Here is a 14052-nt window from a genome sequence, read left to right as displayed (position 1 = left end):
TCGCGCGGCTCCCGGAAGAGTACGAAGCCTGCGCTGAAGGCCACCAAAACGTCTTCAGACTGACATTTTGAGGGTCTCCCAAAGGGGCTGGAAGACACCCAAAGCGGCCTCCCAACTAGAATGATATGAAAATCCCCCCAGGCTGGGCTCGGGATAAATACTCGTTCTGAACTCCCGGTGCCAGCTTAGGCTGTTTGTTGTTTCGGGTTTCGGCCTCATTAGTATGCGCCTACTAGAGAAAATAAGACTTCCCCACTGGTTAATAAACAACCCGTCCCGCACAGGTTAACAGGAGCCTTCCTCGCCCTCTCCTGCCCCACCCCCGCCACCTTTTAAGGAACCTTTTGCTTTCCCAGAGGTTTGCCTTTTCTTTCTGTTACCCGTAGAAATCTCACGATTGTGTCTGGGTTAATGTTTTATAAAGGACTGGCTACTCTCGTCTACCTGCCGGGCTTTCCCGATCTAATATCGAGGAAACCTCCCCCAAGTCCTAGTAAGGGGTCCCCCCTCCCTAAAGTCTCGAAGTGGGGTAGAGGCCTCCTCCCTGGACCCCCTCGCCTCCTGCCTTCGTTGACGCGCTCTGGCAAACCCAATTTCAGTTGGCCAGGGGGTAAGCTGAGATTTCGTTTCTGCACTTGACCTACCGCAGAAAATTCGCAAATCCTTTGATTGTCTGTTTAAAATGAGGAGGAAACCAGCTCCCTTTGCGGCGGGATTACAGTGGGAACAAGATCTAAAGATTCTCTTGTAATTCGGTGAGGCCGAGGGAACGGGGTTTTGCAAAGGAGAAAAGGAGCTCTGTGAGGGAGGCGATAACTAAATCGGGTTTTAGACAAAAGGATTTTCCTCAGCTAAAGTGGCCGAAGACAAAGGAAAACAGAATCTATTTTGGAAGATTTCCAAGATATGCCACATTAACCTTAGCTGATAAATTTTGCTTCTCCCAGGCCCCCCTCTTCCCTTAAAGTCTGGTTTATCATATTTACATAAGTAGCATTGGAAGGGATGTATCTATTATGGATCTAAAGGGCTAGCTCACATATCCTGTGAAACCCAGGCAAGTTTCACTGTTGCTTTACCCTCCGTTCTCGGTTGAGCCATTTCCATTTAAATACCCCCTGACCCAAGGATTACCTCAATGGACTGACTGCACGGGTTTTGTAATTTCCTGAAAATGAGATTTCGATTTATAAAACAAGAAACCAATTAGTAACCAAATGAGGCGAAGTAGATCCACTAAAATTGACCTAATCCCACAGGCACCATTTAGGCCCGTTCTTGGCGAATGAATGATGAGCCCCAGTCTAGCATGAGCTCAAAGCATCATCCAGCTGTGTTATTGCAAGCAGCAAAAATAAATTGATAGAGCTTTTCCTTCGGAATGAATTTCATACCCTTGACAAAATATAGATTACAGACCCGGCATCATCACCGCCTTCACTCAGACAGGAAAAGGAGGAAGAGAAGAGTGTGTTCTGTTCTTTTAAATTTTTTCTTTATTTTAATAAATAAACGCTACATCTCAATAGAAATGTATCCTCCTTGCAGTCCTTCCCAGGAACCTTCACCTCCCCAACTAATTGAGGTGCCTTTTAGGCAATGGAGGAGGGTGGACCGAGGCGCTGTTTCATGACCTGACCACGACTTGGTGACTGAGGAGGGGAAAGCCCTCTGAGGCCGAGGCCACTGCGGTTCCTGAACAACTTGTCTCAACCAACTGAGTGTCCCTTGAGAGTGCGTAGGAGAGTCTGGTCCGGGGGTGGGGGGTAATCCTGAAAACCCCAAATCCCATGTATCCTTCCGGGCCTGCGCATCCTCGCTAAATGCGTACTGTCCAAGTCTTCCCCGGGCTGAGGCGTTGAGTGGCCTTTGTGTTCAGCCTCCGGGCGCCTCCGCGGCCGGGCTCTTTAGAGAAAAAAAGTGACTGCAAATGGGTGCTACCAGCCCGAACCAAGCTTCTGGAGCAGTCACTGGCAGGAGGCCGCTTCACGCACCAAGGCGCACCCGACCCCACCTCTGGCGCTGCTGCCCCCCTCTGCCTGCGGCCTTCTACGGCCAAGGGGCCTGTTTGGTTGACCTGAGAGCATCGTCGAGCGCGCCGGGCCAGGTCTTATTGCACTCAGCAGCCTGGACCCCACAGTGTGTGCCTGCACTCAGCAGTGCCCTGATCTCTCCTGCCTGCCTATCCCGGTTCAGAGACACCGCGGCCGCGCCCAGGGAATCCACTAATGTTACTGTAAATGTGGGGTGGAGGCCTAAGGTCACAGCGCTGACTCTCTCTCTCTCTCTCTCTCTCTCTCCCCGCCTTCGCGGAGCTCCAGCCCTGGAATTTGGGTTTCCCATAGGGATAGAGCCTGCGGGCCAACCTGGCTGCCGGAATTGGAGTCAGCCGCCAAAAGACTGCAGAAACCCAAGGAGGGCGGGGTTCGGTCAGACTAAAATTGGGGGCGAAATTCATGCAGCGTTCACGAGACAGTCCTGAGTGACGGCCGAAAAACGTCAACCGATGTCACCCTGGGACTCCGTGTCTTCTAATGCGGCCCAGCTTTGGCGATGCCACCTCCCTAGAGGCCCGCGCTGGCGTGGCCAAGCCCAAAGTCGCAGGCGAATCCACTTCGGTTCTACTTGGCGCAGGGACTCGGACGATGGCACCTAACCCGCCTTCCCGGGAACTGCCCAAACAGACTGGATCTGGACCTAAGATTTAGACGACTGCTTGCCCTTCGGGAGCAGTGGCCGGGACGGCAGGAGGGGTTGCTGGCACACACCTGCTCCAGAGGGACTTCTGATCCGGGCAGGGGGTGGCACCTGGGCCGGCCTGGGGAGTGAGGAGACTCTGTGCTGAGACCATGAGCTAGGCCTTTGGCTGGGGCCATCGCAGACAGAGGATGGGACACATTGCGCAGACCTGGCTGACTGCGTGCTTTGGACGGTGCGGGAGGCGCGACGGGGGCCTGGACATAATTGTCCCATATCGGCCCCGAGCCGCAGAGGCCGAGTGACAAGGTGCAGGAACCGCCTATTCAGTGGGGCTGCCTGCGGAAGGAAGTTTACTCTGCCGTGGACACTGTTTTAGCACTTTCAGAGTATCAGGACCACTTCTAAATAATTGAGGTTCCCCTTCCTCCACACAAAATTTTAAAATTTCATGGATCAGAGACTGGCAATGGGTGGCCCATTAAAATCATTAGATGTTAGCAAGATGCAAGCCTCATTTTCCCGTGAAATACCTGGTGGTACGGAGAAATGTGGTGAGAATCTATGGGCTCTCATTCTGTGTCCACATTTGGGTGTGTAAAAGCTGGAAGCTGCCAAGATTTCTTAGAACTGGACAACAACTCCCCTAGAAATTAGATTTGTCCTTTAGAAATTCAGCCTTGTTTTATCATTAGATGAGTGACTGCACCCTGCTTGAAAGCATCCCACAATAGCTTATAATACCTGTTTTTGTTGTTGTTGTTTTTATTAGTGATCTCTCCCTTAAAAGAAAAAAGTATCCTTTTTTATTGATCTGATCTACAATTTCTAGCACATAAATCCGCCTTGCAAATGCTCTGCACGGAGTTTAGTTCTGCACTCCACATTTTAAGTCAACATCAAAACTGGAATTAAACACAGAAAACCAGCACGGAGCATAAACTGTGCTTAAAGGCCTTTAAATGAGAAAAACTTCTGTAAGAAAATAAACATGGAAACCTAATGCTCAATCATTTCCCCAAGAAGCAAGAAAAACAGCCTTAAATCACCGACCCACGTGGGAAATGGGGCCTCCTTTTCTTTTTCAGTTCTCTGCCTCAAAAAAAAAAAAAAAATATATATATATATATAAAATACCATTAAGGATTTCAATCTTCAGGTGAATATTATAGAAATCGTCTGCGGAAGTTTGTTTAATCACCCTTGTCTGTGGTAGAGACCATCTTTCCTGAGTAGTTACTAATTTCAACTCTGTGATTATTTTTATTTTTCCAAGACATCTTGTCAACGAAATGGCAATGTGATGTTACCAAGATTTTGAATAACTATAGATTAGAAAATATATCTGATCCTTTCAAAGTTTATTATGAAAGCCACTACACACCCAGCCAAAATTGCTTTATAGGTGGATAACAAATATATATTTCTTTGTAGTTGAATTTGTCCTATTTTGCACACAAATAAAGTCATGCTATTTTATAGATCCTGTCCCTCTCGCTGTGATAATACCAAAAATTGGTACATTTCCATGTGCCTCGATTTTTTCTTCACAAGGCTACTTTGGAATATAATATGTCACTAATTGGGAGATATGAAGTGTTAGTGATTTCTCAGTTATCTTTCCTAATTTTCTTTTTCTCTGAAATCTCCAACCTAATGCTTTATTCTTAATTATTTCAGGTACCCATATCCATTTCTCTGTTCTCCCACTCCCCCATTTTCACCTAAACAGTTTAACTTCATCTACTCAGGCAAATAAAAGCTGAAACTTGCCCCCAGACACGGAAGCTACTAGACTTGGGAGGAAAACAAAAAAGTGTATTTGGCAAATGAGAAGGGAAGGGAATTAGTTGTATTTAAGGTGTACTTAAGGATATTTATTCTTTCAAATACAATTATGAAACGATTTTTGTTCATTTAACTTACAGACTTTGGCATTACAGTGTATTAGAGATGAAATAGTATATGAACAAAACTGAAGTTTTACAGCATTTTTATACCTACAGCTATGTCACCAGATTAATAATTATTTAGATTATATAACTTACAAAATCCATATATTACCTGTGATAGACATTTATACCTATCTTAATCTCATCCTTAAAATCGTGTTGAGGACCTACTATGTACTAGGATGGCTTCAAGATAGATGTAAAGATGAATTTCATCTTCCAACAAATTCCATTTAACACCACTAGAAAAGATTACATCCATATAAAGTGGTCAGTTCCTCCAACTGCCTTGGACCCCAATCTTGTCCACTCTCTGCCTTCAGTCAACACTGAACCTAAATTTGGCACCCCTACAGGTTGTGCCTGGTCTTGCGATTGTGACTATTTTATTGCTTTGAAAGCTGTTGTGGTGTTGTTGTTGTTGTTATTGTTGTTTAATATTTTCAAGAGCTGTGTTTGGGTTTTGGGTTTTTGAAGCTTGTCCACCATCAAAATTAAAACCTCATCCCTAGAAGCCAGCTGTTCTGATGACCCTGTCTAGCTCACTGGGTGGAGGCTGAGGGTGAGTTATGAGCTCAACAGTAGCTGGAGAAACAAATGATGTGCCCAGAGTTCACACATCGTCCACCTCCTCCTCCCCATAAACTCACACTCACCCACAGAAGGGAGAGAAAGGAGGGGTACGGGGCTCGGGAGGGGGAAGGTGAGGGGGCTGCAGAAAGCACAGTGGCTGTTAAAGTAGCCAGAGGGGACCATCCTGGCCACCAAAAGGACTCCAGCGGAAGCCTTCATTGGCGCTCTCTTTAAAAATAACGAGAGGTTGGCTGTGAGAGTTTACTTTTTGTTCCTATTTATTTATAACGCGACTTACAATGTGTAGAGTTAGCACTTAATTAAGCAAAAAGGCTTGCTCTTTTAAAAACAAAAACACGAACAACAGCAGAAAACAGCCCGATATCCTCCCAGCTGCGCCTGCCCCAGGTCTGCACCAAGCCGACTAGCGTCCCTGGCCGGGAGACTCCCCGGGCTCTCCCGGCCGGCTCGGTGCCCGCCCCAGAACGCCGCCTTGCTATTCTCCTCCCGCGATTACTCGCAGCCCCACAAGCAACACCATATGCTGCTTCTGATCAAACAGCGAGCGACATCGGCACAGATAATTGACGAGACCGGCTGGAAATCACGCAGAAAGGGAGCCCACTGAGACCGCAGGGGCTGACAAATCACTGCTAATAATCCTGTTAGGAACAGTGCGGCCAGCGGAGTTCGCAATAGCTTTATTTTTATAAAGTAGGCGCTGACAGTATAAAAGACAACGAGATCTCTTTTTTAAATAGAAGGCAGTGTGGTATAATGGCCATTATCCCATCAACAATTCATAGCACAGTGTGAATGGGAAATGTGGTTTTTGGTATATAAGTTCCCCTTCTTCTTCTTTTTAAATTATTTATTTATTTATTTATTTACTTTTCAGGTACTTTAGGCTTTCATTTCTTTTTTCCCCGCGGTTTCCAGGGTCAGAGAAGAACTGTTCAAGGAACTGCTTTAGGAGGGAACGACTAAAACATCACTTGTAGTTTGAAGGTAGAACTGAACTATAATTTGAAAGTTTTCCTTTGGCTTGGAGCATGTTTTGCAGGCTTTTTGACTTAGATAATAACTTTAACGTCATGATCAAGCAAAGTGAAACTGCAAACCCAATAATGACTGTTTCCTGCCCATCCATTCATCTAATGGAAAACCACAAACCCCAAACATCTAAAATCAACAACAACAAACACCTCCAGGGGTCAAATCAGAAGTTCTCATTTGTAAATAAACAGAATTCTTTCTTTTGGATTTTTGTTTGTTAGCTTGTTTAGTAATCCCTCTTTTACATTTCTGAATCCCCTTCTGCCAGCAAAGACATATCCAAGATTTTTTTAAAAAAAATCTGTTTGTATTATTTGAATGCAAGTAAAGGAAAAGATGGGCAAATGGAAAAGTGTCCTTTTCTAATAAGTATAAATGGTTTTATACAGGACACTGTTCTATGAAAGCTGCACTGTCCTCACACAGTGAATCTTGATAATCTAAATACAAGTTTTAAACCATGTCAACAGCTCAGCTATTCTAACTTCTAGGCCTTATAAGAGACAATTTTCTCAGAATCCATTTGCCAAGCTGACACCCAGAAGATATTTTCTAAGCGGGCTAGCCATCTTAATTCAATCTTATGTATTTTAGAACTAGCCTATTATCTTGCAGATAACACCAAGCCCACAGTTGCAAATCATCAAGCTCCAGAGTTAGTTCTAGAATCTGTGAATGTCTTGAAAACTCAGAATAAATTTGCTTAGAATTTATTTAAGAACCTGAGTAAATTCAAGCATACTTGTTCACAAATATGCATGTTACCCATTTGCAAAACTTTAGACATATAGAGAAATTATTATCTGGCATATCTAGCTCCAGGTACATGGGTCTATCTACACCTGGCAAAAAATACAGAATTTGGCAGTGCTCTGGCTTTTTACTGGACAAAATTCTAACAAGAGGAGTAAAAAGAAAGTCATGTTTGGATTAGTAGTACTTTCAATTGAGCCTAGTATCTGAAGTGTTGACAAAAGGACTGTTGGGCTGCTTCCCAACCAAACATATCTGACGGACTGAAGAGAAAGTATTGATGGGGAAGTAGAGGGAGCCTCGAAAAAGAAAAAGCATCAGAAATTCTGAGTTCAGTGAGGACCTTAGTGAAGTAGCCGAGCCAAACTTCCCTTTGCAGAATATATATGTAAATATGTATGCATTTCTCTGGTCACTGGTGTCGGCTCATTGCCTGGCAAATCCCCTGCCTCTTCTGCATTTGAAATTCCATCTGGCCAAAGTCACTTACCTTCTGGGAACACGACTCTCATTTTGAGATAGCTGGTGGTGAGTCTGATTATGGATGCTTTGTCCAGCTGCGAGGTGATAGCCGAAGGCAAAGGCAGTAATTTAGCCAGTTCATAGAATTCACTGTTTTCCTTCTCCCTCCTAGTCCGGGCAGCATTTTTGGACTTTTCTTTCATTGTGTCTTGTTCCCCCTTTCTTCTTACAACGTAAACTCCGCAGATTCATCCAAAACAAAAAATAAACTTTCAATTAGAGATCATATTTGGCAGAAACATAAAACATACTTTGAATAAAGAGGCTGAAGTATTTGCACCAAGAACTGTGTATTGATGGCAGTAAAAGACCAGCGGGGGTGAAAGGAAAATATTTTCTTTGAAAATGCGGGATGCAGTATAGGAAAGTTGCTGATCCACGGAATTTGGGCAATCCTGGGGGTCTCCGGCGTATCAAATGCCGGTGGGACCCCTGAGGAGCCAGCCTTTTCTTCTACTCCGGGCTGCGAACGCTGGTCCTCGGAAAATCGACATAATAATCCCCGACGTTTGCTCTTCAGTCTCGCGGCATTTAAGGTATCTCCTAGCCCCTTTGGGAAGAGCAGGAACTCCAGACTACTCTTTCAAGGCCCTGTGAAGACAACAACATCAGAGCATAAGAGATCCGCGGCTCCACAACCACTCACACACTCGTCCCAATTCCAAAAACACCGCCGGAAAGGGACTCAGCGTGCCTAGCCGGGCGTTTTGGGTTTGTTTTTAAAGAACCGGATAAATCGGCAGCGAGACGGTCCCCTGCAAATAATGCTGGCATTCCCTCACCCACGCCAGCCACATCCTCCAGACCCCTGGGAAGTTGCCCAAACAACAAAATGCATATTTTTGAAGACCCGCAAGGGACCTTCCGCTGCGAGTCCCCGAGCCCGCGCCCAGGTTGGGCGCATGTCCCACAAAAGCAGGTTTTCACAATTCAGAATTCCTCCACGGCGCGGCGGGGGCCTTTCAGCTCCCGACCTTGGCAGATCTGGACCTTGGCTACCTCTTTAACTTGGGCCTCAAGTCTGAGGGATTCCTCAAAAAGTGACACTTACACACCAAGTCCCTCGGGACTCCCAAGCGACCCAGCGCTCTGGCTGCCCAGCAGGGGCGGCAACAAGCGGGGTCCGACAGCGCCAGGTTAACAGGTGGCGAGCTCGCAACAGCCCCTCTCAGGCGCCCCGGGGGTGGGAGGCGCCGCGGCCTCTCCCACACCGCCGCGGAGCTCCGGGGTTGCCTGGAGGGCGCGGGGTGTCTTCTGCTTCACCTACCTTCAGTCCCCACAGGCGGCAGAGGGTTCGGGGGCGCCCATCTCTTAATTGTACTCATGCCTACCGTCCAACCCAGCGGCTCCGCCGGCCTCTCCGCTTCCCACCAGCAGAGAGGAGCAGAGCATTCCCGGCTCCCTTTTCTGGATCATGAATTAGAGGAGTGGTGCGTGGCAGAGAAAGGAGGATGCAAGCTTTGGGAAGAGTGAGGTGATTTTAGAATCCTGGTCCTCCGTAGTTGCTACGAAGCCAGTTCACTATTATTCCTAATTGGAGGCCGAAAACTGCCCCCCGTAACTTCTTTATAGCTTAAGGGTTTAGCTTCAACTTCACTCCCGGGCCGCCTCTCTCCCGCCCTCCCTCAATGCCACTCAGAAGCCTCCTAGCCTCCCATTGGCCTGGCCCGGCCAGGGGCGAGGCGCTCATTGGCCAACAGGGATGAGTGACACGAGTCGGCCCCGTGCCGCCCTCCGCGCGTCCAGGCTCCAGGGTCTGGATCTTACTATCCGCTCCGCCGCTGGGCTCCTAATGAGCCCCGGGTGCGGGGTCGGCGCTGTCCGGTTGCCGCCGCTGCTCGCGGCCTCCTGGGCCTTCCCGACATCGTGCGCGACCCGCGTTCCTCGGGCTCCCTGGGGTCGGGTGGTTAAGCGCTCAGTCCAGCGCGGCGGCCCAGAAGAGCCGGGGACGTCCGGAGGCAGCGGAGGTCGGACCGGCTGGTTAGGTCTACCGGCGGAGGAGGCAGGGTTGGCCCAAAGGGCCATCTCGCTGGCAGTCGGGGGCCGACGGCGTGCGCGAGGCCGGTTTTGTGCTTTATTTTCTCTTTCTGTGAAACCATGAAGACACGGAATTCATTGCCAGAGGAAATAAATACAATAACTGTCTTTAAATTAATCCCAAAGAAGTGCGCCTTTTTCTAAACGGTTTGGGTTTGGGGGCTGATTTTTTTCGCTGTGGAAAGCTGGACCAGGGAGTTTTCCTGTGGGGAGAAGCGAGGGGGACACTAGGGGAACACGTTACATTTCAGGGCAAAATAGAATGATTGATATATAGAGATACATATCACAACAGTCCGTTATCTTAAACATTAGCCAACTCTTTGTCGGGTTTTGTTTCAGGGAACAAAAGTCCAACATGACTATTCCTTACATAAAGGATACAGTCTGCATGAATGAACTTAACGATGCTCACAGTTCTCTAATAGGAGCGCACAATTCCCTAATAGGAGCTGGTTAAACAAACGCTCACCAGGACTCTCCCTGAGTAATTATCTCTTAGAGACCCTCTAATTTGAAACGCCTTCTCTTTCTCTCATCTGAGAAAACACAACAGATAGCATAGAGAAAAAGTCAAATTGTCCCAAAAACAATTGTTGTGCTCACCAATCACCCCCTACAGACTCGATTCCCGGCTTGGTTTGGGTACTGCCTGTGACCAGATTCGGCTCCCAGAGGTGCGTTTGGGGGGAGTTGTTTCATCTGTCATAAAAATCAGTGAGAACACCAGTGACGGGGCACTCATCCTCTCGTGTGTGGCGCTAATTGCCATTGAGAAAATAAATACTTTGAAGAGGGGTGTGTGCCATTCTGCTGATATTCAGAACAACTTTAAGAGTGTTTGTTCAAACATGCAGACATCTGCCTCCTCCTTGCTGCCCGATGGCAGTGAGATCCTCGAAGAAGGACAACAGGAGCTTTCTGGTGGTATTTACACATCTGGGCAACACCTGGCTGGAGGAGGTGAACGTTTTGGATAGAAAGAAAAAGAAGCACAGAGATTTTGTACGTCTTTCAAAACTGGAATCTGGCTAATGGACTCCAATCTAGGAGGAGTCATTTCCCCAGTGACTGTAGCCACTTACAGACCTGGTTCTGGGCAGCTTTCAACCACCCAGTGATGCATTTTTAACAAGCATAGCTAGAAGATAGCGAGAGATGCACTGTGGCTCACTTATACACAAGATTCCAGAAAGATCAGATAAGGTCAAGTTGGCTACTACATGTAAAGTAGGGGGTGGAGAGTGCGTGTGGAGAGGGAAATAAACTTTCTTGACCCTCCTCTCCCCTCCAACCAGGTCAGATATAGCTGCCAGGCGAAGCAATGACACAGGGTTAAGAGGAGGTTTTCTATTCGACTGTGTTCTAGAGAGGATTTCAGTCAAATCCGCGAGTACTCTAACCCTATCTCTACTTGAAACAACATGCCAGTGTGGAAGTGCCTCTCAGGGATCTGAAACCTGTGCCCACAGCAGAAACTTCCGGGAGTGGGGGCGGGGAGTCAGGTAATGCTGGGTTTCCAGAAGAAGAAACGCAGTAATTTTGCCTTCAGAAGCAAGATGGGCAAAATGAGTAAGGAAGTCTTCACGCTTAAAGCGGACGTGCTGGGGGGCTAGGCGGGCTGTTCCAATGTCCCAGCAAAGCTCAATTGTCAATGAGACGAGTAGATGTCGTTTAATAAACAAAGTGAATGCACGACCACGAGGTGACGGCCTCTCGCTAAGTCCTCAGCACACAACTGTCTGAGCCGCGTTTACCGAGAGAGTGAATTAGCATGACGACGTAACACCTGTTTTTCTAATCTTTGAACCTAGGTTGGAGCCGGAACGCTGCTCCTTCACTCCCCCGCCCGGGCCCAGGGACCCGGCTTTGCACCCTCCCCGCGACCCTGCCTGCCAACCCCCCCATGCGCCCTGTAGCCGGAGGCGTGAACTGTGAACCGGAACCTCAGGTGCCTCCCACGTGTTCTGAGAATTTGCGTTCGCCTCTGTCATGGGAAATTTTAAATGAATTTCTTGAAGCTCAGAGACTAATCGCACCATCCGCTTTGCCAATATAAGGAGAAAAGCCCCAGAAAGGAAGAGACGGTCACCGGCGACCCACTATCCCCAAATAGAGATCCTTATAGAGTCTAGGCCGCCACCTCCTTGAGCCAGTGGCCTTAAAACTTAGCCTCTGGCCCTCAGGCATCCAGAGTGCGATCCTGATGTGGGAGAAAACCCATGCAGGGCTGCAAAAAAAGTATCTCCCTCCTTCCCCTACCGAACAGCCTAGTGTGATGGCGACACTCTTCCCCCAAGAGTCCCTGCCACCTCTGGGGCAACCCAGGATGCTGCCCTCATGGAGTCTGCCCTGGACCCTGCAGGCGTCCGTGAGTCTACCCCAGTGGTTGCGGGGAGCCAGCCCGGGTGGATTCGGGAACCAACGCGCCTGTGTGAGCAATGTCCAGCATACCACGCGCACCCGGATAGACGGGGGAATGGGCATCTCAGGTGCCTTCTGACCCCTCCCCGCAAAAGGCAAAATCAAGACTAGAGAAGGTGAACTTTCGGTTGTAAAAGAACGAGTGAACGCATAGTGGAATTCAGGTGCAAACCGCTGAACCGGGGTTCAATGCCTCGGCCCCCAACCCTTGCTCTGGCACAGCCCCCTACACTTGCTCTGGCGCAGACCTCCACCCTGCCTTCCGATAACTCCTCTAATGACTCTTCTTTCCTCCAGGTTGTTTGAGTAACTTATCAAAACTAGAAGGATTTCTGTCCACTACCATTCTCTTTAATTTTTTTTGCAGACTGCTAGGGACGCACACATACACATTTGCATGCTCGCACATTCCACATGCACAGTTGCACAAAGCACACAGACATGGATTTGCTCAATGTCCAAGGTCAGGATGAAGGATATATTTATAATCAAGATACAAAATCTGAAGATGGTCACTCGAACATCTCAGTATGTTATATCCAGATGTTCACTCTATCACTGAAAAGGACAAGTTATCTAGGGACATATTATTGCCTTAGGAAATATTAACATTTTCTACTTCCAAGTATATTAGTTAATGTAATCCTATCCTAGACTCATTTTATCACCACATTTAGACATTTACATCTCTGTGAGTCGTTATGATGTTGAGGCAGAAACAAAGGCCACTTGTAGCCTTGACCCCAAAGTGTAGAAGGAGCCTCCCAAAATAGGGTTATATTTGCTATGTTAGAAGTTATGGTAAATATTACTTGTCTGATCAGGACGTTTTGAAAAGTATATTTTATGTATATAAATATTTAGAAAAATCTTTTTCCGAGGTACTGTTTTTCAGTTGTCTCCCTAAATTGACCGTTGAAATATCCCAAATTCACTTCAGTGGTTACACACTGGGAAAAGAAAAAGAAAAAAAAAAAGAAAATCCACCAAGTTGGAAAATGAGATTGGCGAATACAAGTAAGGGTTTCATATAGTTTCTCTAAATATTATGGTTAATTTTTCAGATATCGGAAACCGTTGTCTAATATATAACCTTGAATGGCCGCCGAGAAATAAGTGCTTCTTGAATTGTGCACTACTGTATTTGCAGACATAAATTTTAAGCTTTAAATAATATAATTATTTTAACATAATTGCTAGCTGGAAAAAGGTCTGATTCTGTGCATTCTGAGGATGGGAGCAGGTGGGTGCCTGCACTTTCACACTTTTTTCCAGAAATCGAGCGGAGGAAGCTCTGTGTACATAAATTTCAGCAACGCTGAATGCAGGCACACAGCTGAGGCGTTCTAACTCTGGAGATGAACACTAGATTGGAAACTCGGGCTAAAAAACACTTTGATTCTTAAATCGGATCCCGAATTTCAGACCAAACTCTGCTTTTGTTATAAGGTGGCCACATCAGGCCCACGCTCAAGAGGCCCGGGCTGGCGGCCGGAGGGACTGGGGGTGGGGAGGCCAGTGGCCTGAAAAAGGGTACGGGACATCAGAATGGGCTGGATCCGGAGAGCAGGTACCTATCTTTATAACTCCAGGTCTCCAACATTAGCCCTTCAGCCCCTCCGGGTTTGAGAACCGTTGGACTAACTTTCTAGAGGGTTCTTCCCTTCTTTGAACCCCAACTTTCCTTCTAGCCCCTGTGCCAGTGAATCGCGGAACGACGCCCTGCATTCCCTGGGTAGGTAGGTAAGGCATTCTGAAGAGGAGGATCCCTCTAATAGGTAAGCAGATGTCTGGCTTCTAGTCTTGGCCGAGCCTCGGGGTCACTTGGGATGGAGGTTGGGGAGGAGGGCGGCTTTTAAATATGAAGTCTAAGGCCCCACTTTGGTTTAGGAATCGGAATCCCTGTCCGAATCTGGAATTGGCATTCCGTAAGGGTGAGGAGGGCCTCAGGCCACTACGCAGCTCCGAATGCAGGGAAGCAGAAGCAAGGATGAGTTCAGAGCTAGGGTTGCCGGCGCCACCCGGGGCTGCGCAGTGA

At 47.5% G+C, this 14052-nt stretch overlaps 1 protein-coding gene across 1 annotated transcript in view; it reads right to left on the bottom strand.

Annotated features, from left to right (window-relative positions):
* Nucleotides 1-9136, bottom strand: part of SIM1 (single-minded family bHLH transcription factor 1) — a 74547-nt gene extending 65411 nt beyond the window's left edge. Inside the window, exons 1-2 of the mRNA XM_011956431.1 lie at nt 8821-9136; nt 7522-8144 (exon numbers count right to left, since the gene is read on the bottom strand). Of these exons, the coding sequence (XP_011811821.1) occupies nt 7522-7696 (175 nt within the window). The 5' untranslated portion in view covers nt 7697-8144; nt 8821-9136. The remainder of the gene's footprint in view (nt 1-7521; nt 8145-8820) is intronic.
* Between the last annotated feature and the right edge of the window lie 4916 nt (nt 9137-14052).

Source organism: Colobus angolensis, unplaced genomic scaffold (assembly GCF_000951035.1).
Source record: "Colobus angolensis palliatus isolate OR3802 unplaced genomic scaffold, Cang.pa_1.0 Scaffold418, whole genome shotgun sequence".
NCBI lineage: Eukaryota > Metazoa > Chordata > Mammalia > Primates > Cercopithecidae > Colobus > Colobus angolensis.
The sequence above is the reverse complement of the archived record's forward strand: the minus strand, read 5'-3'. Positions and strand labels throughout refer to the sequence as shown.